Source organism: Balaenoptera ricei, chromosome 11, assembly GCF_028023285.1.
Source record: "Balaenoptera ricei isolate mBalRic1 chromosome 11, mBalRic1.hap2, whole genome shotgun sequence".
Classification (NCBI taxonomy): Eukaryota; Metazoa; Chordata; class Mammalia; order Artiodactyla; family Balaenopteridae; genus Balaenoptera; species Balaenoptera ricei.
In genome coordinates, this window is record NC_082649.1 from 59,719,774 (window position 1) to 59,743,815 (window position 24,042).

Below are 24,042 nucleotides of genomic sequence, written 5' to 3' on the forward strand. Positions count from 1 at the left end.
ATAATGAGGCCCAAGGTCTATGGAAGTTGACTCTTCCACCATCTTGGGCCTAGTAGGTTCTAACCAGTTTTTGTCATATCCTGCTCTTAATGGTTGTGTCATTCTTTTAATGGTTTCACCCTGCCCCTTCCTTTCTATCTCAAATTGTTCATAATTCTTACTTATAATTCTTCCCCTTCCCCTTACTGACCCTAAAGGTCAATAGTAATGTCCCTTCTTTCATTCCTGATTTTAGTAATTTGAGTCTTTCTTTGTTTCTTGCACAGTTTAGGTAATGGTTTGTCATTTTTTGTTGATCTCGATCATTTCAAAAAACTGACTTCTGGTTTCATTGCTCTTCTTTGTTTTTCTATTCTCTATTTTATTTATTTCACTCTAATCTTTATTATTTATTTCCTTCTGCTTGCTTTAGGTTTAGATTACTCTTCTTTTTCTGGTTTCTTAAGATGAAAATTTCAGTTTTTTTAAGATCTTTCTTCTTTTTTAACAAAGGCATTTACAGCCATAAATTTCCCTGTGAGCACTGCTTTCACCATATCTTATTAAGTTTTGGTATGTTTCATTCACCTCAAAGTATTTACTAATTTTTCTTGTGATTTCTTCTTTAACTCATTGGTTTTTTTTAGGAGTATGTTGCTCAGTTTTCACATAGTATGTGAATTTCCGAAATTTCCTTCTGTTATTGATTTCCAATTTTATTCCATTGTGGTCAGAGAAGATACTTTGTATGATTTTTAAGCCTTTTAAATTGGTTGAGAAGTGTTTTATGGCCTAACATATTATCTATCCTGGAAAATGTTCCATGTACACTTGAGAAGAATGAGTATTCTGCTATTGGATTGAGTGTTTTATACATGTCTGTTAGGTCTTTGTTATTGTGTTAGGGCGTGCCTTCAATACTAGGCCAGGAAGTTTAAAGTTCTGCCCTAGCGTTCACTTTCTGCTTGTGTGGAGCCTCAGGGTCAGTCAGAGGTGAGATCTTAGACCTTTCTCAGATCTTTCCTAAGCTTATGTGTGATCCTCTGCATGTGCCTCATCTTCTCAATTCCCAGTAAAATGTGGGAGCTTTGCAAACCCCCTGTGGATATCTCATTCTTCAGCCTTTTCTTTTGGGCTCCCTGGCTAGTGTGTTGTTTGCCCCAGCTGCTACCCTTTACCTCAGGCAGACTGATGTTAAAGCATTCAATTAACATCCCTGGGGGAGGAGCCTTTATAAAGCGCTGGGAGGACTCTGTGCAGTTAAATAGAGACAAGCCTTTGAGTGGGGTCTTCTAGAGCCAGGTCAGATAATGATTTCCCTTTGGGAATGAGGCTTTCAAAGATCTGTAGCCCCACTTTCCTCCCTCTGGCACAGGAATGCATGCTATTATTTTTCGAGGCTGCTGCAGAACTGGGGAGCAGGATATGAAACTAGAGTAAGTTAAAATGCCACAAGGTTGAGCTGTTATGCTTGACTAAATGCTGCAAGCCTTTAGTTAATTTCCAGAGTACTGAAAAAGTTGATCTTGACAAATTTTGTCATTTGTTGTTGTTGTTTGCTTTTATGGAGGTGTAAACTTCTGGAGGTTCTTACTCTGCCCGTTTCGCTGGCATCACCACCATCAGTTTTTTAATGGAGGGTCAGGGGCTGAGACGCTGGGGTACCCATGATGTGAAGGGACCATCATGTAAAATTTCTAATAATGATCCTGGATCATTTCTTTTTACTTGGTCAAGAGCAAACTTCTTTAGCTTTGCTGTTATTTACCTTAGGGAAAAAAATGTAATAATCCAGTGATTCGACATGATATGAGCAGCTAAATCATTTTTTTATTCTTCATTTCAGGGACTTTAATATAAAGTTGGCTTTGAATTTAAGTAAATTCTGTTGTTGAGAAGAAGGAATTGGGAGAAACTCTTTGAGTTTTTTTTTTTTTGTTTAGATGCTCATGCCTTGAATAGTATTGCAAAAGACTATTCTTATTAAGTGATATTAAAACTATGCCTGTTTTCTTCTTTTTTACATTTTCAGGGCACCTTTGATGATTACTTGGAGTTATTCCTGCAGTTTGGTTATGTGAGCCTTTTCTCCTGTGTTTACCCACTGGCAGCTGCCTTCGCTGTGCTAAATAATCTCACCGAAGTTAATTCAGATGCCTTAAAAATGTGCAGGGTCTTCAAACGCCCATTCTCAGAACCTTCAGCCAGTATTGGCGTATGGCAGGTAATTATTTGAGAAAAAATTATTTCTTTAAAAAAAAACAAAATGAGGCATTGTGATTAAAAAAAAAAAAAGCTCTATGGAGAGATTTGGGAAAACTGGATTTTATCCTTGCCATGCCACAAACTAGCTGTGTAACTTCAGGTGGTCATTTACTTTCTCTGGGGCATGCTTTTCTTGTTTTTAAAGTTGGGGGCGGGGATGAGCTATAATCTCCACGACTCCTTTCAGATGTGAAACTTTGACAGTTTTCTTGGAGAGTAGTCAGCTGGGCCTCACCCATGGGTACTAATGAGGCCCTTCCCACTGCAGTGTCAGTGGAAATCACTGACACTGGACTTCTACTGGGGAGCCTGGACTTCCACTTCCACTCCTACCTGGCAATAATGAGATTCCCTTTCAGGTCCCTGCTAGGGTGGTCTCAGAGAAAGCCCAGTGGAGAGTCAGGACTTTTAATACCACCCAAGAGGCCACATGAGTGCACAAAGGAGGCACTTGTACCCCTCCACCAAAGGAGGTATTAGTGGTAGTCTAGTGGGAAGCCAGAACTCTGGCCCCTCTCCAGCAATAATAAGGACCCCGCTCCCCACCTTGGGTGTCAGTGGTGTCCAGGTGGAGGACCTGGACTTCTGCCTCTACCTGCTAGTGACAAGATATTGTCCCCTGCTGGAGTGGTATCAGAGGAACCAACTAAAACAAAAGGTTATACAAAATCTGGAGTCTTATAACACCTAAAGTATCAAGGTTTTTATTAAAAAAATCACTCATTATACCAAGAACCAGGATGATACCAAACTGAATGAAAAAAAGGCAATCAGCAGATGCCACCACCAGGATGACACACACATGTTGGAAATACTGGACAAAGATTTTAAAGCAGTCACAATAAAAATGCTTCAACAAGCAATTACAAACACACCTAAAACAGATGAAAAAATAGAATGTCTCAGCAAAGAAATAGACACAAAGGAGAATCAAATGGACATTTTAGAAGTTGAAAATACAATAAACAAAAAGCTCAGTGAATGGGTGCAATAGCAGAATGGAAGGGATAGAGGAAAGAAGCAGGAACTGGAAAATAGAAAAATAGAAATTACCTGATCTGAACAACAGAGAGAAAATAGACTGAAGAAGTAAATATAGCCTCAGAGACCTGTGTGACTATAACAACAACAACAAAATCTAACATTCCTGTTATTGGAGTCCAAGAAGGAAAGGAGAAAGAAGGAAGGGCTGAAAAGGCACTTGAAGTAATAATGGCCAAAACTTTTCAAACTTGGCAAGAGACCTAAAACTATAGGTTCAAGAAGCCAAGTGAACCCCAAACAAAGAAGTTCATGCCAAAACACATCATAATTAAACATCTGAAAACTAAAGACAAGGAAAAAAAATCTTGAAAGCACTAAGAGAGAAATGACATCTTACCTATAGGGGAAAAACAATTAGAATGACAGCCAGTTTCTCATCAGAAATCATGGAGGCCAGAAGAAAGTGGCACAGTATTTTCCAAGGCTAAAAAATACTGTCAATACAGAATCCTATATTCAGAGAAAATATCCTTTGGGAAGGAAGGGGAAATCAAGACACTCTCAAACGGAGGAAGAGTAAGAGAATTTTTTGCTAGCAGACCTATCCTAAAAGAATGGCTAAAAGTTCTGTAAACTGAGGAAATGATAAAGGGACAATGTCAGGAAGCAGAAACATGGTAAACAAAAACACAAGTAAAAACAATATATTTTCCTTCTACTCCTGAGTCTTTAAAGTTATGTTTGACAGTTGAAGCCAAAAAATACAACACTATTTAATGGTTCTAAGTATATGTAGAAAAAATATTATGACAATTGTATTATAAATGGGGAGTGATAAAGGGAGGTAAGATTTCTGTACTTTACTCAAACTAAATGACACAAGTAGACTGAATGTATACATATATATACACACACATATAAAATATAGTATATATATTTGTGTGTGTATGTCTGTATATAGAGCAACCTCTAAAAAGCTATATTATTTAAAAGCGACACTCAAAAACATAGTTAAATCAAAATGTAGTACTAAAAAATGTTGAGGTAACCTACAGTAAGACAAGATGAAGAAAACAGAGAAATGAAAACACAGAAAACGAAGAAATGGCAGACTTAAGTCAATATTTTGATTAACTGTAAAGGGTCTAAAGACATGAGTTAAAGACAAAGATTGGCATAATGGATTAAAATGCGTAACTCAACTATATGCCATCTACAAGAAACCCAATTTAAACATGATATAGGCAGGTTGAAAGTAAAAGGATAGAAAAAATATATGTGGAAAAATTAATTGTAAGGAAGCAGAAGTGGCTATATTAATATCATATAGAGTAGACTTCTGAGCAAAGAAAACTACCAGAAAGGAACATTCTTTGATGATAAAAGGGTCAAATTATCAAGACGATGTAGAAATCTTAATATATATTCAGCAAACAACAAGGTTGTAAAATATGTGAACTAAAAACATAGAACTAAAAGGAGAAATAGATAAATACACAATTATAGTTAGAAACTTCAACATCCCTTTCTCAACAGTTGACAGAACACTGGATAAAAAATAATCAAGGTTATTGAAGAACTCAACAACACCATCAAATAACAGAATCTAATCCATGTTATAGAACATTCTACTCAACAGTAGAATATACTGTCACCTTCAACTTGATAAGGAGCATCTATTTAAAAAAACTTAAAGCTAATGTCATACTTATTAGTGAAAGATTGAATGCTTTCTTTCTAAGATTAAGAACAATGCAAGAATGTCCACTTTCACTACTTTTATTGAATATAGTACTAGAAATTCTAACTAGCGTAGTAAGGCCAATGACATCTCCAATTTACCCACTAGCTGACTACAGGTACATGAGCAAGCCCAGTCAAGGTCAGCTAGACCAGAAAAATTGCATAGGTGAGCACAGCCTAAATTGTCCACCTTCAGAATCATGAGCTAAGTAAATGGTTGTTGTTTTAAGCCAGAGAGTTTGGGATGGTTTGTTACACAGCAATAGCTAACTAATGTAGGAAGACTAAGTATTCTAAATATATCAGTTCTCCATTAATTTACAAATTAATTAATCTACAAATGAGCTTATAAATGTAGCACTATCTCAATGGAAGTTTTTTTTTTAACTAGGTAAACTTATTGTCAAGTTCACAGGGAAAAATAAATGAAATAGAATAGCAAGAAAACTATAAAGAATAAGGGCAGGAACACTCCTTCCTACGTATTAAAACTTGTTATAGAACCTCAGTTGTTAAAGTAGTGTAGTGCTGGTGCATCATTAGACAATCAAACCAATGGAACAGGATTAAAAGTCCAGAAATTCAGTATATGATATAGGTGAAACGTCAATTCAATGGAGAAAATCATTAACCGTCCACCAATAGTTTTGGGATAATTAAGTCTCCCTCCAAAGTGTGTGTGTCGGGGGGTAGTTTGCTCTTCAGAAGTTAAGAGGAAAAACGGCAAGACACAGAATGGGAGAAAATGTTGACAATACATTTGTCTGCCAAAGAATTTGTATTCAGATTATATGAAGGACTCACCAACTTAATAATAAGACAATTAAATGAAAACATGGACAAAATATTTGAAGAAATGCTTCACTAAAGAATATATACAAATGGCCAATGAGCTCATGAAAATATTTAGAATTAGCTGCCAGGGAAATGCACATGAGAACCACAATGCAATAGCACTGTATACCTGTTTTAAAATTAAGAAGACTGATAATGCCAAGTGTTGGCAATGAGGTATAGTAACTGGAACTCTCATACATTGCTGATAAGGATGTACTATAATGGTCACTTGGCAAAACTAGATTGCAGTTTGTAAAAAAGTTCAACATACAGCTACCATGCCACCCAGCACTTCTACTCTTAGAAATCCAGGGGAAATGAAAGAATATGTCCATACGAAGACTGCACAGGCGTGTCCATAGTAACTTTATTCACAGTTATTCCAGTAGTCCAAAACTGGAAACAACCCAACTTGCTGTCAATAGGTAAATGGGTAAAAAAATAATTATGGTATATTCATAAAATGGAGCACTACTCGGCAGTAAAAAAGGAATAAATTACTGATAACATACAATGTTAAAATCTGTATGCTGCTAAACCAAGATGGTGGAGGAGTAGGAGGATGGTGGAGTTCAACTCTTTTCACAAATGCATCACGAATACAGATGGAACAATTCTCACAGAACACTGGCTGAACACTAGCAGAAGACCTTGGACACTGGAAAGGACAAGAAAGATCCCCACATAACTGGGTAGGACAAAAGAAAGAAGGGAAAAAGAAGAGGAGAGGAAGCAGGATGGGATCTGTGCACTTGGGGAGGAGCTGAAGCAGAGGAGAGGCTCCTGTATCTGGGGAAGCCCCCTCACCAACGAGGAAATCAGTTGGGACAGAAGGGGAGCATCTGAGGCTGTCAGAGGAGCATGAAACGGCTGGTCTGTGGCAGACAGGACAGAGTAAGACCTACACAGATGGTCCGTGCCACAGCCCTGTGTGTCCCAGACTGGGACGTGAGTCCACTGGTGCACACGGGGGCTGAGAGCTGGAATGTGGGAATTGGAGAACAAACCCAAGGGGAGGACTGCTGTTGGCTGCGAGGAGACAGCCAGAGGGGATGGGAGAGAGGTAATCCGCAACTGGGAATGCTTGTGGAGGAAACCCAGACTGCCATAGAAGCAAGGTGCCACTGTTGAGTGATGCGCAGGTGGTGGAACCACCATTGCAGCCTCTCTCTCCCCATGCGCCGGCCCCCTGCCCCGCCAAGTGCTAGGAAAAGCCCCCACCAGAGCTGACCTTCTCACGCCTGCTGCCAGGTGCTAGGAAAAGACCCCACCAGGGCTGACCTTCTTGCACCAGCTGCCAGGCGCTAGGAATGGCTACCACTAGGGCCAGATCTCTCGCGCCCATGGCTGCCAGCTTTCCCATTCACCTGTCGCCGGCAGGGCCCCTGCGAACCAGGCAGTTGTGCCACCTCCATGTCCTGTCCTCACCGGGGCAGACTCGAGTGCTCCAGGGCAGCCTCGGGAGCAGACTCCTGTGGATGGCCCACATGCAGAGGTGGGGCTAAAACCACAGATGAGCCCCAGGGGCGGGGCGACTAAGGAAGAGGAACAAAAACCTTTCCGTGCAGCTGCACAAACCACAGATTAAATCCCTGCAATCAGCTTGGTAAACCCTGCATCTATGGAATATCTGAATGGACAACGAGTGTTCCCACAACTGAAATCAGTCTAGCTCTAGCAGCTGTGGACTTTGGGGACTAGTACATGCGGGAGTTGGGCCAGGTCAGAGTCTGAGCTGCCCCCACAGTGCCCACAGAGGGATCAGAGACTTACCTAGAGGTTTTGGAGGGCCTCCTGGGGAGGTGAAGGTTGGCTGTGACTCACGGTGGGGGCAAGGACACTGACAGCTGAGACCACAGGAAAATATAATTATTACTGTTTTTTTAATGTTTTGCTTTGTTCTGTTCTTCTGTTTTCTAAATTTCTTTTTACTTTTTATTTAGTTAAAAAAATTTTTTTAATATATTTTAAATTCTTTTATATTTCTATTTCTGCATTACTATTTTGCTGTTCTGTTTTTTCCTTGTTTTTTTCCTTTCCTTTGTTCTATTTTGTTTTCATCTTTTTTTTCATTTGCTCTATTTGTTCTTACCTTTTTTATAATTTTTTTCTCATTTTTGTGTTTTGTTTTCTTTGCTTTTTCCTTCAGTTTGCATTCTGCTTTTGTTTTGTTTTTTATTTTTTGTTTTTGTTAGTTTTGTTTTTAATTGTTTGATTTTGTTTTGGGATTCATTGGTTTATCTGGTGGTTCTCTTGTTTTTTGATTTCTCTGTTTTTGTTTTTGTTTCTTATTTTGTGTGTGTATGTGTTCGGCTTTTTGTTTGTTTGGTTTTGCTTTTACCATGTGGGGTTTTGTTTGTTCATTTGTTTTTAATTGTTGCTGTTGCTGTTTGCTTCTTTTTGTCTTTGCTATTTGTCTTGGGTATTGTTTGCCTGTTTGCTTTCATTTGTTTTCTTCCTGCCCTTTTTTTTTCTTTTTATTTTTCCCCCTTTTTTCCAAGCTGTGTGGCTTGTGGGGTCCCAGGCCTTGGTTCCCAGGCCGGGGGTCGGGCCTGAGTCTCCGAGGTGGGAGAGCCGAGTCTAGGACTCTGGAACACCAGAGAATTTCTGGCCCCAAGGAATATTAATCAGTGAGAGCTCTCCTGGAGGTCCCCAGCTCGACTCCAAGACCTGGCTCCACTCAACTGCCTGCCGGCTCCAGTGCTGAATGCTGCATGCCAAACAACAAGGGAGACAGGAACACAAACCCACCCATTAGCAGATAGACTGCCTAAAGTTGTACTAAGCCTACAGACACCCCAAAGCACACCACCTGACATGACCCTGCCCGTCAGAGGGAAAAGATCCAGCTCTACCCACCAGAACAGAGGCACCAGTCCCTCCCACCAGGAAGCCTACACAAGTCACTGGACCAACCTCACTCACTGGGGGCAGCCTGCAGAAACAAGACCTCAAACACAGTAACTTAGACAAAATGAGAAGACAGAGAAATATGTTGCAGATGAAGGAGCAAGGTAAAAACCCACAAGACCAAATAAATGAAGAGGAAATAGGCAATCTACCTGAAAAAGAATTCAGAGTAATGATAGTAAAGATGATCCAAAATCTCAGAAATAGAATGGAGAAAATACAAGAAACGTTTAACAAGGACCTAGGAAAACTAAAGGACAAACAAACAGTGATGAACAACACAATAACTGAAATTAAAAATACACTAGAAGGAATCAATAGCAGAATAACTGAGGCAGAATGGATAAGTGAGCTGGAAGATAGAATGGTGGAAATAACTGCCACAGAGCAGAATAAAGAACAAAGAATGAAAAGAATGGAGAACAGTCTCAGAGACCTCTGGGACAACGTTAAATGCACCAACATTGGAATTATAGGGGTCCCAGAAGAAGAAGAGAAAGAGAAAGGGTCTGAGAAATATTTGAAGAGATTATAGTTGAAAAATTCCCTAACATGGAAAGGAAACAGTCAAGTCTAGGAAGCACAGAGAGTCCCTTACAGGATAAACCCTAGGAGAAACACACCAAGACGCATATTAATCAAACTAACAAAAATTAAATTCAAAGAAAATATATTAAAAGCAGGAAGGGAAAAGCAACAAATAACAACAAGGAAAAAGCAACAAATAACATACAAGGAAATCCCCATAAGGGGATATCAGCTGATCTTTCAGCAGAAACTCTGTAGGCTAGAAGGGAGTGGCAGGATATATTTAAAGTGATGAAAGGGAAAAACTACAACCAAGATTACTCTACCCAGCAAGGCTCTCATTCAGATTTGACAGAGAAATCAAAAACTTTACAGATAAGCAAAAGCTAAGAGAATTCAGCATCACCAGACCAGCTTTGCAGCAAATGCTAAAAGAACTTCTCTAGGCAGGAAACACAAGAGAAGGAAAAGACCTACAATAACAAATCCAAAACAATTAAGAAAATGGTAATAGAAACATACATATTGATGATTACTTTAAACGTAAATGGATTAAATGCTCCAATCAAAACACAGACTGGGGACTTTCCTGGTCCAGTGGTTAAAGAATCCACCTTACAATGCAGGGGATGTGGGTTTGATCCCTGGTCAGGGAACTAAGATCCCACATGCTGTGGGGAAACTAAGCCTGCCTGCCACAGCTACTGAGCTCACGTGCCACAACTAATGAGCTCGCGCACCTCAGCTAGAGCCTGCATGCCACAAAATACAGAGCCCATGCGCTCTGGAACCTGTGCGCCACAACTAGAGGAGAGAAAACCTGCACGCTACAACTGGAGAGAAGCCTGTGCACCACAACAAAGAGCCCACACACCACAACGAAAGATCCCACGTGCCTCAGCAAAGATCCCGCATGCCACAACTAAGACCTGACGCAGCCAAACATAAATTAAAAAAAAAAAAAAAGACACAGACTGGCTGAATGGATACAAAAACAAGACCCATATGTATGTTGTCTACAAGAGACCCACTTTAGACCTAGGGACACATACAGACTGAAAGTGAGGGGATGGAAAAAGATACTCCATGCAAATGGAAATCAAAAGAAAGCTGGAGTAGCGATACTCATATCAGACAAAATAGACTTCAAAATAAAGACTGTCATAAGAGACAAGGAAGGACACTACATAATGATCAAAGGATCAATCCAAGAAGAAGATATAGCAATCGTAAATATTTATGTACCCAACATGGGAGCAGTTCAATACATAAGGCAAGTGCTACCAGCCATAAAAGGGGAAATTGAGAGTAACACAGTAATACTGGGGGACTTTAACACTCTACTTACACCAATGGATAGATCATCCAGACAGAAAATTAATAAGGAAACACAAGCCTTCAGTGACACATTAGAGCAGATAGACTTTTATGTTATTCATAGGGCATTCCACCTGAAAACAGCAGAATACACTTTCTTCTCAACTGCACACGGAACACTCTCCAGGATAGATCACATCTTGGGTCACAAATCAAGCCTCGGTAAAGTTAAGAAAATTGAGATCGTATCAAGCATCTTTTCCCACCACAACACTATGAGATTAGAAATCAATTACAGGAAAAAAAAAAACTGTAAAAAACAGAAACACATGGAGGCTAAACAATGCACTACTAAATAACCAAGGGATCACTGAGGAAATCAAAAAATACCTAGAAACAAATGACAATGAAAATACAATGACCCAAAATCTATAGGATGCAGCAAAAGCAGTTCTAAGAGGGATTTTTATAGCAATACAATTCTACCTCAAGAAACAAGAAAAATCTCAAATAAACAACCTAACCTTACACCTAAAGCAACTGGAGAAAGAAGAAACAAAACCCAAAGTTAGGTGAAGGAACGAAATCATAAACATCAGAGCAGAAATAAATGAAATAGAAATGAAAAAAAAAACAGTAACAAAGATCAATAAAACTAAAAGCTGGTTCTTTGAGAAGATAAACAAAATTGATAAACCTTTAGCCAGACTCATCAAGAAAAAGAGGGAGAGGACTCACATCAATAAAATTAGAAATGAAAAAGGAGGAGTTACAACAGACACTGCAGGAATACAAAGGATCCTAAGAGACTACCACAAGCAACTCTATGCCAATAAAATGGGCAACCTGGAAGAAATGGACAAATTCTTAGAAAGGTGTACAACCTTCCATGACTGAACCAGGAAGAAATAGAAAACATGAACAGACCAATCACAAGTAATGAAATTGAAACTATGATTGAAAATCTTCCAACAAACCAAAGTCCAGGACAAGATGGCTTCGCAGGTGAATTCTATCAAACATTTAGAGAAGAGCTAATACCTATCCTTCTAAACTCTTCAAAAAATTGCAGAGAGAGGAACACTTCCAAATTCATTCTACAAGGCCACCATCACCCTGGTACAAAACCAGACAAAGATATCACAAAAAAACAAAATTACAAGCCAATATCACTGATGAACATAGATGCAAAAATCCTCAACAAAACACTAGCAAACCAAATCCAACAACACATTAGAAGGATCATACACCATGATCAAGTGGGATTTATCCCAGGGATGCAAGGATTCTTCAATATACGCAAATCAGTCAATGTGATACACCATATTAACAAATTAAAGAATAAAAACCATGTGATCATCTCAATAGGTGCAGAAAAATCTTTTGACAAAATTCAACACCCATTTATGTAAGAAATCTCCAGAAAGTGGGCATAGAGCAACTTACCTCAACATAATAAAGGCCATATATGACAAACCCACAGCAAACATTTTTTCGATGGTGAAAAACTGAAAGCATTTCCTCTAAAATCAGGAACAAGACAAGGGTGCCCACTCTCGCCATTATTATTCCACATAGTTTTGGAAGTCCTAGCCACGGCAGTCAGAGAAGAAAAAGAAAAGGAGTCCAAATTGGCAAAGAAGAAGTAAAACTGTCACTTTGCAGGTGACATGATACTATACATAGAGAATCTTAAAGTTGCCACCAGAAAACTACTAGGGCTAATTAATGAATTTAGGAAAGTCTCAGGGTACAAAATTAATACACAGAAATCTCTTGCATTCCTATACACTAATAATGAAAGATCAGAAAGAGAAATAAGGAAACAATCCCATTTACCACTGCAACAAAAAGAATAAAATATCTAGGAATTAACCTACCTAAGGAGGCAAAAGAACTGTATGCAGAAAGCTGTAAGATACTGATGAGAGAAATCAAAGATGGCACAAACAGATGGAGAGATATACCATGTTCTTGGATTGGAAGAATCAATATTGTGAAAATGTACTACCCAAAGCAATCTACAGATTCAGTGCAATCTCTATCAAACTACCAATGGCATTTTTCACAAGACTAGAACAAAAAATTTTACAATTTGTATGGAAACACAAAAGACCTCAAATAGCAAAAGCAGTCTTGAGAAAGAAAAATGGAGCTGGAGGAATCACTCTCCCTGACTTCAGACTATACTACAGGGCTACAAGTAATCAAGACAGTATGGTACTGGCACAAAAACAGAAATATAGGTCAATGGAACAGGATGAAAGCCCATAGATAAATCCATGCACACTGTGGTCACCTTATCTATGACAAAGGAGGCCAGAATATACAGTGGAGAAAAGACAGCCTCTTCAATAAGTGGTGCTGGGAAAACTGGACAGCTACATGTAAAAGAATGAAATTAGAACACTCCCTAACACCATACACAAAAATAAACTCAAAATGGATTCAAGACCTAAATGTAAGGCCAGACACTATAAAACTCAGAATGGGAGAAAATATTTGCAAACGAAGCAACTGACAAAAGATTAATCTCCAAACTATACAAACAGCTCATACAGCTCAATATCAAAAAAAAAACCCAATCAAAAAATGGGTGGAAGACCTAAATAGAAATTTATCCAAAGAAGACAGCAGATGGCCAACAAACACATGAAAAGATGCTCAACATCACTAATTATTAGAAAAATGCAAATAAAAAGTACGATGAGATATCACCTCACACTGGTCAGAATGGCCATCATCAAAAAGTCTACAAACAATAAATGCTGGAGAGGGTGTGGAGAAAAGGGAACCCTCTTACACTGTTGGTGGGAATTGATACAGCCGCTATGGAGAACAGTGTGGAGGTTCCTTAAAAACTAAAAATAGAACTTCCATGTAACCCAGCAATCCCACTACTGGGCATATACCCAGAGAAAACCATAAATGAAAAAGACAGATGCACCCCAATGTTCATTGCAACACTGTTTACAATAGCCAGGGCATGGAAACAACCTAAATGTCTGTTGACAGAGGAATGGATAAAGAAGTTGTGGTAATATATACAATGGAATTTTCCTCAGCCATAAAAAGGAATGAAATTGGGTCATTTGTAGAGACACGGATGAACCTAGAGACTGTCATACAGAGTGAAGTAAGTCAGAGAGAGAAAAACAAATATATATTAACGCATATATGTGGAATGTGGAAACATTGGTATAGACAATCTTATTTACAAAGCAGAAATAGAGACAGATGTAGAGGACAAACATATGGATATCAAGGGGGGAAGGGGGGGTGTGGGATGAATTGGGAGATTGGGATTAACATAATGCACTACTGATACTATGTATAAAGTGAATAACTAGTGAGAACCTAGTATATAGCACAGGGAACTCTACTCAGTGCTTGTGATGACCTCAGTGCGAAGGAAATCCAAAAAAGAGGGGATATATGTATTCATATAGCTGATTCACTTTGCTGTACAGCAGAAACGAACACAACATTGTAAAGCAACTATACTCCAATAAAAATATTATTAAAAAATCAGTATGCCAAGTGAAAGAAGCAGACATAAAAGCATGTATACTGTATGATTCTAATTATATAGAATTCTGGAAAGTCAAACTAATATATAGTGACAAAAAAACAGATCAGTGTTTGCTTGGGGCCAGGTACAAAGTGAGGGGGGGTTTGCTTGGGGCCAGGTACAAAGTGAGGGGTGGTTTGCTTGGGGCCAGGAATCTTTTGGGGAAAATGGAAATATCCTATTTGTGATGGTGGTTTCACTGGTAAATACACTTATCAAAAGTTAATGAAGTGTATACCATAAATGAGTACAATTTATTATATGTAAATTGGAACTCAGTATAGGTGATATTTAAAAACCCAAAAGCTTAGTTAGAAATGTATTAAAAATGCAGGAAGCCAGACACTGTCATGTGCTGCCAATGGGAAAGTGAACTGGTCAACCCTGGGGAGTTCAGCTTACTATTATCTATCAAAATTATGAACACAGTGGCACCTTTGACTCAACTAGTCCACTTTCAGGAACTTATCCCACTTCCACACTTCTTAAATGATGTGTTTGCAAGTTTACTAACTGTAGCATTGTTTGTAATAGCAAGCAGTTAGGAAATGGTTAAATAAACCTTGGTACACTGATGCAATGAAATACTTAAGCAGTTGTAACTTAAGTCTTACGTTGTGACTTAAGAATGAGGGAGATCTCTGAGTACTGACACAGAATATCCTCCAAGACATTTTAAGTGACAAAAGCAAGGGGCCTGACAATGTGTATTATGCTGAGAGTAAGAAAGTATATGTTCAGGTTTGCTTATATTTATTTGCATACAAAGTGTCTGGAAAGATACATAAGAAATTAATAATAGTGGTTATCTTATGGGGAGAACAGGAGGTGATGAAGGGGAGAAAGGGGACAAGGAGACTCTTCCCTATACACTGATAACATTTTATTTTTGAACTAATTTATAATAAATCAATAAATAGAAATTCAAAGCTATTTTAAGATAAAGTCCTGAGCAGATTTGTTGTAAAGAAAACTGGAAAAATAAGAAGATTACACAAAGGATTTCTAAAATATTATAAGATGGTAGATATTCTTCCTTGGACAAGATTTTATTAAGTTTGGATCCAATCATGTTTTGTTTTGCTTCTGTATTTCTAATAGTAATTGTATTTCTTAGAATTAGACATTGTTATTAAGTAGTGATCACCAAGTGCTGTACATAAAAAGAAAGAAAGAAAGAGAAAGAGAGAAAGAGGGAAAGAAAAGAAAGAACAATGGTCACAATGTTTCCATAGTCCATACTCAGTAATCCGCACCAGTCTCCTTCATGGGACCCTGGCTCAGTCTACTTAGTAGGTCTCAGTGGGGCATCTGTATTTTTCTGAAGTTCTACAGGTGATTCAGTAAATATCACTAGGAAGGGATCACTATCACTGGTGCCTCGGGTATGGCTGAACCAGATGTGGTATGTGGTCTGTCAAAGTAGAAGGACAGTTTCACGAAATGAATTCTATTTGAAATCATACCTGTTTTTGAATGTGAAACATTCTCTCTGGCGGCCCTAGTTTAGATTCCCTTTAGCTATGCATAGAATCAAGTAACTTTAATAGTGTATTTTTCTTGGATGTGTTCCCAATTCAGGTCCCTGGCCACATCCATTTGGGAAGATAGAACATACTGTTTGGGATATTCAAGCCAAAAGTATCTGAAATACCTTCTAACAGTATGGCTTTTTTGAGCTAACGAAAATCATGGCATTATAGAGAAAAAGTTGTACGTGTCCTTGGAATGTTTAGAACTAAGGAAAGACTTTAGGTAATACGAAAAAGGATGAGGAAATATGGAAGCAGTCACTGTGGTCTTTAATTTCACATTTTGTTTTATTTCAGTTGGCTTTTGAAACAATGAGTGTTATATCTGTGGTCACTAACTGCGCTCTGATTGGAATGTCACCACAAGTGAATGCACTCTTTCCAGAGTCAAAAGCTGACCTCATTTTGATCGTGGCAGCAGTGGAGGTGAGTGAACATTTAGACCTATTTTAAATAGTCTCTACGTCAGATGCCTGTGTTATTCTAAGGCAGTGATGTCCCTGGCTGTCAGTGATGGGCAGTTTAGCGACATGCATTTACTGGTAAGAAAGCAAAGTGGCTCAGGTAATAGGAACACATGAGGATCCAGGCTGTCCATTCCTGGTTATTGACTACTACAAAGAAGTCACTGTGGTGCTAACAGGACAGTGATTTTTCCAGCCATTGTGCTGGCCTGTCTAGCATTGAGGAAATAAATCCTATTTGACATAGAATTCTATAGATTTAATGTTTTTTTTTTGAGTCTGTTTGGGGGCGAGGGAATCTGTCACTTCCACTTTCTAAAGCAAATAAATCCTAAGAAATGCTTTTTGATCATGACTTAAGTATCATTTGCAACGGGTGTGGGATTCATTGCAAAACACTCTAAAACTCCAAAATGTAACGTGTAGGAAGACTCAATTTCAAATACCAAGTACAAGTAGGCTGTCTGTGTACATTTTAGATATTTGTCTTGTTTATCATGTTTCTGAGTACAGATTACTGTAACATCTTGAAAATTAAGCACTAACCAGTTGCAAATGGAAGAATTTGCAGGAATTTTCTTGTTGCTAGTGATTATAGTTGTCAGGAATATCGTGACCTTTCATTTTTAGATACTAAAAAAATAGAGCAGTAGTGGAGATTTTTCAAAGCAGAATTTGGTAGGATCATAGAGCAGTGATTCTGGACTTAGGGCTGACCATAGGAAATGGAATTGTGAACTTGTACACTTCTAATGGTGGCTAAAGAAATATATTCTGCTTTGCTCTGTTTGCTCTTTTAGTGTATTTGATAGGAATCTGTGTTCATGATAGAAGCTATATATAGAGTATGCATTTTGGAGAATGATTTTAGACAGCAGCAAATAGGAAGGGAAAGAATGGCTTTGCAGATAAAAGTAGGTCTGTTTTGAATTTTGTGAGTTGAACAGGATTTTGGAGAGCTATTTGCAAGGCAGTTTATTACCTGTGGCAGTAAGAGAACAAAACAGAGGTACCTTAGACAGAGGATGGCCAGCTGGCCAGGCTCACAGTGCATATTCTTGATTTAAAATATGGCCCTGAACTTTGCAGATCTTGGAAGTTGTCTTTGCCAGCACATCCAGAGCTAATGAGGCTTTGGGACTGACTGACACTTAAAAATCATGAGACTCACAGGGGACTGACCAGAATACCAGGTAGTTAATCTACCATAAGGAGACTTTTCCAATGCTTATAACCGTTGGTGTTAAAGTAGAAGTGGAGGGCTTCCCTGGTGGCGCGGTGGTTAAGAATCCGCCTCCCAGTGCAGGGGACACCGGTTCGAGCCCTGGTCCGGGAAGATCCCACATGCCGCAGAGCAGCTAAGCCCGTGCACCACAACTACTGAGCCTGTGCTTTAGAGCCCGCGAGCCACAGCTACTGAAGCCCATGTGCCTAGAGCCTGTGCTCCGCAACAAGGGAAGCCACTGCAATGAGAAGCCCATGCACTGCAACAAAGAGTAGCCCCTGCTCACTGCAACTGGAGAAAGCCCAGGCTCAGCAACGAAGACGCAGTGCAGGCAAAAATAAATAAATAAATTCAAAAAAATAAAAAAGTAGAAGTGGAATTGGTTATTAGAAGATTTCTTGGTAAATTTAGAAGCAGAGCAGGAGGAGTGTAATAGTCTTGAGAGACGCAGAAAACCTGAAAACCATCCCTTCCCTCAAACAGGGCAGGGCTCTTTCATGAGCCGGATCTTGGTGTCCATCGCCAGCTTCTGAGCAATGCTGGATGATTTCAGTACTGCCCACTTCTTGATTTTGCCTTCACTTTCTCTAGACTTTTGGCTGGCCCAGTCTTCCTGTATATTCCCATTAATTAGACCACGGTCTTCTTTTGTATTGGTGATCTCTTAATCAGATAGCCACACCCTGGTTCTTCTTAATTAACATGGGAGATTTCCTGGCCCATAAGACTGTTCTGTACATGGCTAACCTCAAGTATTGCAGACTGATTTTGCTAGTCTAATCCTCATATATTCACTTAATCTACAAGTTTTAACGTGTACTTTGTTGTTGCCCTGAAGTTCTAACCCTTATGCCTCCTCTTACATTTTTAGTGTCTTCATATAGTATTAAAGTAACTGTTTCACTGTCGTTATCTAAACTGGTTCCTTAGAGTACAACAGAAATAAGCCTCTATTTAAAAATCTTGTGAGGAAAAACCTTAGGTTTTTTTTTTTAAATTTAATTTAATTTATTTTTTTGGCTGCCTTGGGTCTTCATTGCTGCACGCAGGCTTTCTCTAGTTGCAACGAGCGGGGTCTACTCTTCACTGCGGTGCGCGGGCTTCTCATTGTCGTGGCTTCTCTTGTTGTGGAGCACGGGCTCTAGGTGTGCGGGTTTCAGTAGTCGTGGTGTGCGGGCTCAGTAGTTGTGGCTCACGGGCTCTAGAGCGCAGGCTCAGTAGTTGTGGCACACGGGCTTAGTTGCTCCGTGGCATGTGGGATCTTCCCGGACCAGGGCTCAAACCCCTGTACCCTGCATTGGCAGGCAGATTCTTAACCACTGCGCCACCAGGGAAGTCCCAGGATTTTATTTAATTAAAAAGAAAATTTTAGATTTTTTTTTAAAGCTTGATTGAGTATGCAACGTAAAATTGAATAAAAGACAAAAATTATCATTATTTTATGTTGGTAACTCAGTGCCATGTTACAACTTTCGTGTATTTACCGCCATCTAGTGTTTCCTTTAAAAAATCATGAGACTTCAACACTACTTTTATTTGTATAGTAGTTGCAGAAATTTATTAGACACTGACCAAGAGAATAGCCTACCAATATGTGAAACCATGTGATAGAATCATATGAAATGCCATTTTCTGGGTTAAAAATAGTCAAATATTGGGAATTCCATAAAGTTCAGCCCACAGCATTAAGTCAGTATCTAAATAATTTCTCTTAAATAATCATCATTATCCTCACTTCTGAGACAAATTTAGCTCACTTCTTTGATATAATTTCAAGGAAAGGATCACTATGTTAAATGCAGAATTACACAAAGATCTCCATTTCCTAAGAGATAGAAATGGCCTAAAATCCCCTAAATATCAGATGTTTGATAATCTTTCATTTTAGCGTTAAATGCATTCACAGTTTTCTTTTAATTTTAAACTTGGCAAGATGCAGCAAACATATTGAATGCTAACAATTCACCTACTAAATGCTGTTCTTTTTCTAGGGTGAAAATGAATTAACTACTCACCTAGAAGTTACACTGCATTTCTGATGGTTAGGCTCTGGTGACCAGCAAGCCAGTCTGCACCATGCATGTTTAATTTTTAGTTTTAAAAATATCACTGAATTGCAGTTTCTTTTTTTTTTACAAAAGAACGTAAGTTAGGTAACTTTTTGTCTAGTGCTGCTCAGAAACAGAGTTGATCCTCATCTCTTTGTAATGACTAAAGGTGTCTTCTGAGAGTGGACTGAACCCTTAGGGTTCTTTTATGCCCCGACTCACAAGCTTTATTTTCCTATTTAAAAAAAAATTAGTTTCATACTTAAAGAAAAGTTGCAAGCATAATACAGATAATCCCTATATATCCCTTTATTAGGAGTCACTAATTTTGAACATTTTGCCGTATATGTGCTTGCTGTCTGTCTCTTGATTGATTTACATCTGTATTTGTATCTACATATAGATATTTCAAACTATGGAGATTCTATTTCTGTACTGCCTCTTAATGCACTGTGGCCCTGGACCAGTCACCTTGTCTTGTAAGCTCATCTCCTTGACTGCGTATTGAGCCCAGTGCAGCATCCTTTCCAGGGATGCTCTGATGAGTATAGTAGAAATGACACATGTGTAACCCTAATCACAGGTGTCCGGCATGGAGCAGGTGCTGAACAAATTGCAGGTCTTGTTATCACTCTTACAAGGCAAGATACTGTACATGTAAAATGCCAAACACAGAGCTGGGCACTTGGTCAAGGCACAGTGGATGTGAGCTGCAGTTATAACTATCTCTGCAATGGCAGAATGAAGCTTTTGTTATCTTTATAGCATTCTATCATCATTTGTTAAGCAGGCAGTATAGCAGCATGGAAGTAGCTCGGGGTGTCAGAGTCAGGAGGTAGATGAATTAGAATTTCAGCTCTTCCCCTTAATCTCTGCACACCTTGGTTTCCTTAGATGTAAAATGAGAGCATTGGTATTGTACACAAGAAGTGATGGCACCAGGTCTGACACAGAGGAGGAGGTGAAAAGGTGATAACTTCACAGTACCACCATTGTTAATGAGTTAATCCTTTAGCAGTTGGCTCATATGTCTCCATCAGCTCATTGATGCGTTTCCATGGGCTTGGTTCTTCATAATAACACTGAATTGGTTTTGTTTGTGCTGAAGTTTCTTACTTAAGTATTAATTGCCTTCTCTTATGTGCCTGTTCCCATCCTGTGATATGATTCCATTTTTCTTTTCTCTTCCTGGTCTTGTTCCCACATCTGCATTCAGCCCTCCCTCCCACCCATCCATCACGCATCAAGTCTTGCTGATTCTGACTTCTGAATATCTGTTTAGTTTCTCTTCCCTGTTACCATTGGCGTGGCTTGAGTTTAGGCTCTCACCATTTCTCATCTAGACTTATTTTTTAACAGCTTTTGGAGATATAAGTCACATGACCGTACAGTTCACTCATTTCAGATATACATTCCACGCCCCTTACCTAGACTTTTACAGCAGATCCTCGCCAGCCATCTGGTTTTCATGCTTTCTCTCCCCTGCCTCATGCTCTCTACTTCTGGAGTGGTTATTCTAAAATGAAATTCTGATCATATTTCTCCTCTGCTTACAGAAGAAATGCCCGAGTTAAATATCAGGTTCTTTATAACCTCCTTTTCCCCTTCACCTCCCCTGCTGCCCCATCTCACCCTTGGACATGCCAGAGCCCTTCCTACAAGTTGCTATTAGCATTTACTAAAACTGTACGGCAATCATGTATCTCTTCCACCAGACTGAGCTTCCTGAGAGCAGGGGCAAGGACAAGCACGTAATAAATACTCAATAACTGAGAAGTGGCCATTGAATTACTTTAACTCTTTGTTTTCAAGTGATTAAGCAATCGCTTGTTAAATGTTTGTTAATGAATGACTGAGTCACATATAGTTGTTTTTTTTTCTTCAGTGAACATACAGTTAACGTTAGCTATTTGAGAATTAACTTCAACTTTTTAATTAAAGATTCTTCTGTACCTTTGGGAAGTACACTAACAAAACCCCTATGGCAAAATATTAAAATTGTGTTATTTATAAGAAAAGGTGAACTGAATTAGGCAGTATAGTACAGTGATTAAGAACATGGGCACTGGATTCAAATCCTGGTTCCAGTTTGGCAAGCTATGTGTCTTTGAATGAATTTGAACAATTCAGTACAGTTGTTATGCAGATAATGAATAAATGCACATGGTATGCTTACCACAGTGCTTGGTAAGATTAAGTATTCAGTATTTGTTAGTAGTTGTTGTTGTCTCAGAAAAAAAAATCTGTTCTCATAAAAGTCTCTTCACCTGGTTGAAAGGTCTGATTAAATTCTGAGATTTCAATTTAAAAACTTGCCTAGGAAGGAACCCACAACCAACTCTTCACCTTCTCCACTTCCCAGTGTCGGACCATGTGTTGGGTTCCTAAGAAGGTAAATAAGGTTTTTGACCTTTGGATTAGGGTACTTGGGATGGAATTATTGAACTGGGTTTTTTCCTTCTTCCTTTTGCTTCATCAGTTCCTGTGAGAATCTTGGTAATTTTCTCATCTTTCTATGGGCTGTCCCCCTCTTCAGTTTGATGAAACATTGCTCTGTGTTCTCTTAATGGTGTGGGAATAATTAAAGACAGTCAAGGTAAATTCTTTCATTGGATATATATTCATTGTGTGCTTACAATATGCCGGGCATTAACCAAGATACAGCCCTGGCTTTAGAAGTGCTCACAGAGAGAATCCTCTGAGAGATAAATCACAGTGCAGTAGAAGACCTCTTTCCTAACCTTCCCCAGCTCTCTCCATCCCCTCCTGACAGAGTTCCGACTGGCATAGACTCTCCCAGCCTGCTGGGTGGGAGCCATGGGGAAGATGTCCACTCACTGAGTTAAGTGCTTACCAAGAGGCACTTTGTTCCCAAATCTGTTTATGTGTGGTATTCTCGTTACTGTGATTGGCATAATTTAATTAAATGGAATGAAAACTGATGAAATGTGTGTGCTAAAATAGAGAAAGCCGTCATTTTCCGTGAAAACCTTTGGAAAGACTCCATAAAGACAAATTACTATCAGATGGATAAAGATGAGTCAATTATAAAAGATTAGGGAAAATCATAAAAATATGGGCAGCTTCCAGATTCTGTTTTCACATTGCTTCACAAGTGTCTTTAAATTTTCACTCTTCGTTAAAGAAAACAAACCTGGGAATCTTTGACATTGTCTTATGGGTGTTATTTATGCCTAGAAGACAGTGAGAAGCTCCATCACTGGATCCTACTCAAAGGAAGGGCCTTGGCTCCACATTAAAAGATTTGCAAATAAATGTATACATTTAAATGCTTGTTAAAATAAAATATTAAAGATAGGCATTTTTTTTAATGGGTCCTCATTTTAGCTAACTTTTTTGGTTAACTGAGAAATTACTGACCCAGGTGAGCTGCCTAAAGGAGCTTCTGTCCTTGGGGAATAGGGGATTAGGGGCCTGGCTTGTAAATTTGTCAATTAGTGGGGAATATTGGTTTGTTGAAGGACCCAGTGCCCTCCAAAGTGATGATTAGTATATAATCTGTTTAAATGTGACTTTCTTGATATCCAATTTTTACAAATTACTCTACATTCTTTTTTTTTTTCCTTACTCTGCATTCTTTTAAGGTGATAACAGTGGTTGTAACCTGTTTCTTATCCTGGAAAGTTTAGGAAAAGGCAGGTCTCTGAAAGAGATCAGTTTATACTCAGAATGGAGTTGTTTTCAGATAAGAATTTTAGAAGGATTAAGAATTAGAAAGCTTGACAGTTTCTCTACACTCTTAAGTCATAATTTCTACCTTATTTAAAGTAAAATTGTAGAACATCCTGTATATCCATATTCAAATGTAAATACTCCAAATATCCACAAAGAAAATGACTTGGGTTATTTGTCTTTGAGGACTGTCACTCAGGTCTCCTCTCAGCTGGCGCTTTCAAAGCCTCCTGTCAAGTACCTGCTCCCTCTGATATCTCCTATTACATCCTAGCCTGTGCCCCACCTTCAGCCACAGACCTGCTAAGTGCACTGGCTTCCTCTCGGATTTACCTGCTGACTGCCTCTTTGCATGACATTGAACTTCCCTTTCTGATACATAAACCAGTTCACAGTCAAACTTGCCTCCTTTCTCTGCTTTTCTCTTTTATTCCTTTGGAGAAAGGGAGATAAGAAAGCATTTTGGTTTCATTTTTTTTTTTTTCCCTAAGATGGAAAGCAAGTTGTGCTTCAGAAAATTGATAGTAGACTTTAAGAACATAAGAAATCTCCACTCTTTATAGTATTGGATGGGATGTTGAGAAGTACCAATCCAAGGGGAATACATTTGGGGAGGCCTTGTACGGCAGGGGACCTCTTTTGAAGGAAGAGTGGGACATTGGGGCAGCTCCAGAGGCAGGAGTGACTTGGGAATGGTGTGGTTACAGGCCATGTGGGTTTGCTTAGGGAGAGTGAAGAGCATGAATTGGGGGATAAGGGGTAATGGGTGGGGAAATGGGTGGAGGGCTCAGAGCTCATGAGGAAAACGTTACATTGCATGTACATTTCATGTAAAGTGGTCTGTTTTAACATGCTCAGAGGCAGAACTGCAATATTCATTTCCCCTCATTAATGTCAACTGTACTTGGCTATTCCCAGTGATACATGAAAATGAATAGCTTGAAAA

The 24,042-nt window shown here is 38.9% G+C and overlaps 1 protein-coding gene across 3 annotated transcripts in view; it reads left to right on the forward strand.

The window, feature by feature from the left end:
• ANO10 (anoctamin 10) overlaps positions 1-24,042 on the forward strand; it is a 243,810-nt gene that overhangs the window by 46,598 nt on the left and 173,170 nt on the right. For all 3 annotated transcript variants that reach the window (XM_059939267.1, XM_059939266.1, XM_059939265.1), the window contains exons 10-11: positions 2,012-2,203; positions 15,964-16,092. In XM_059939267.1, the coding sequence (XP_059795250.1) occupies positions 2,012-2,203; positions 15,964-16,092 (321 nt within the window). The remainder of the gene's footprint in view (positions 1-2,011; positions 2,204-15,963; positions 16,093-24,042) is intronic.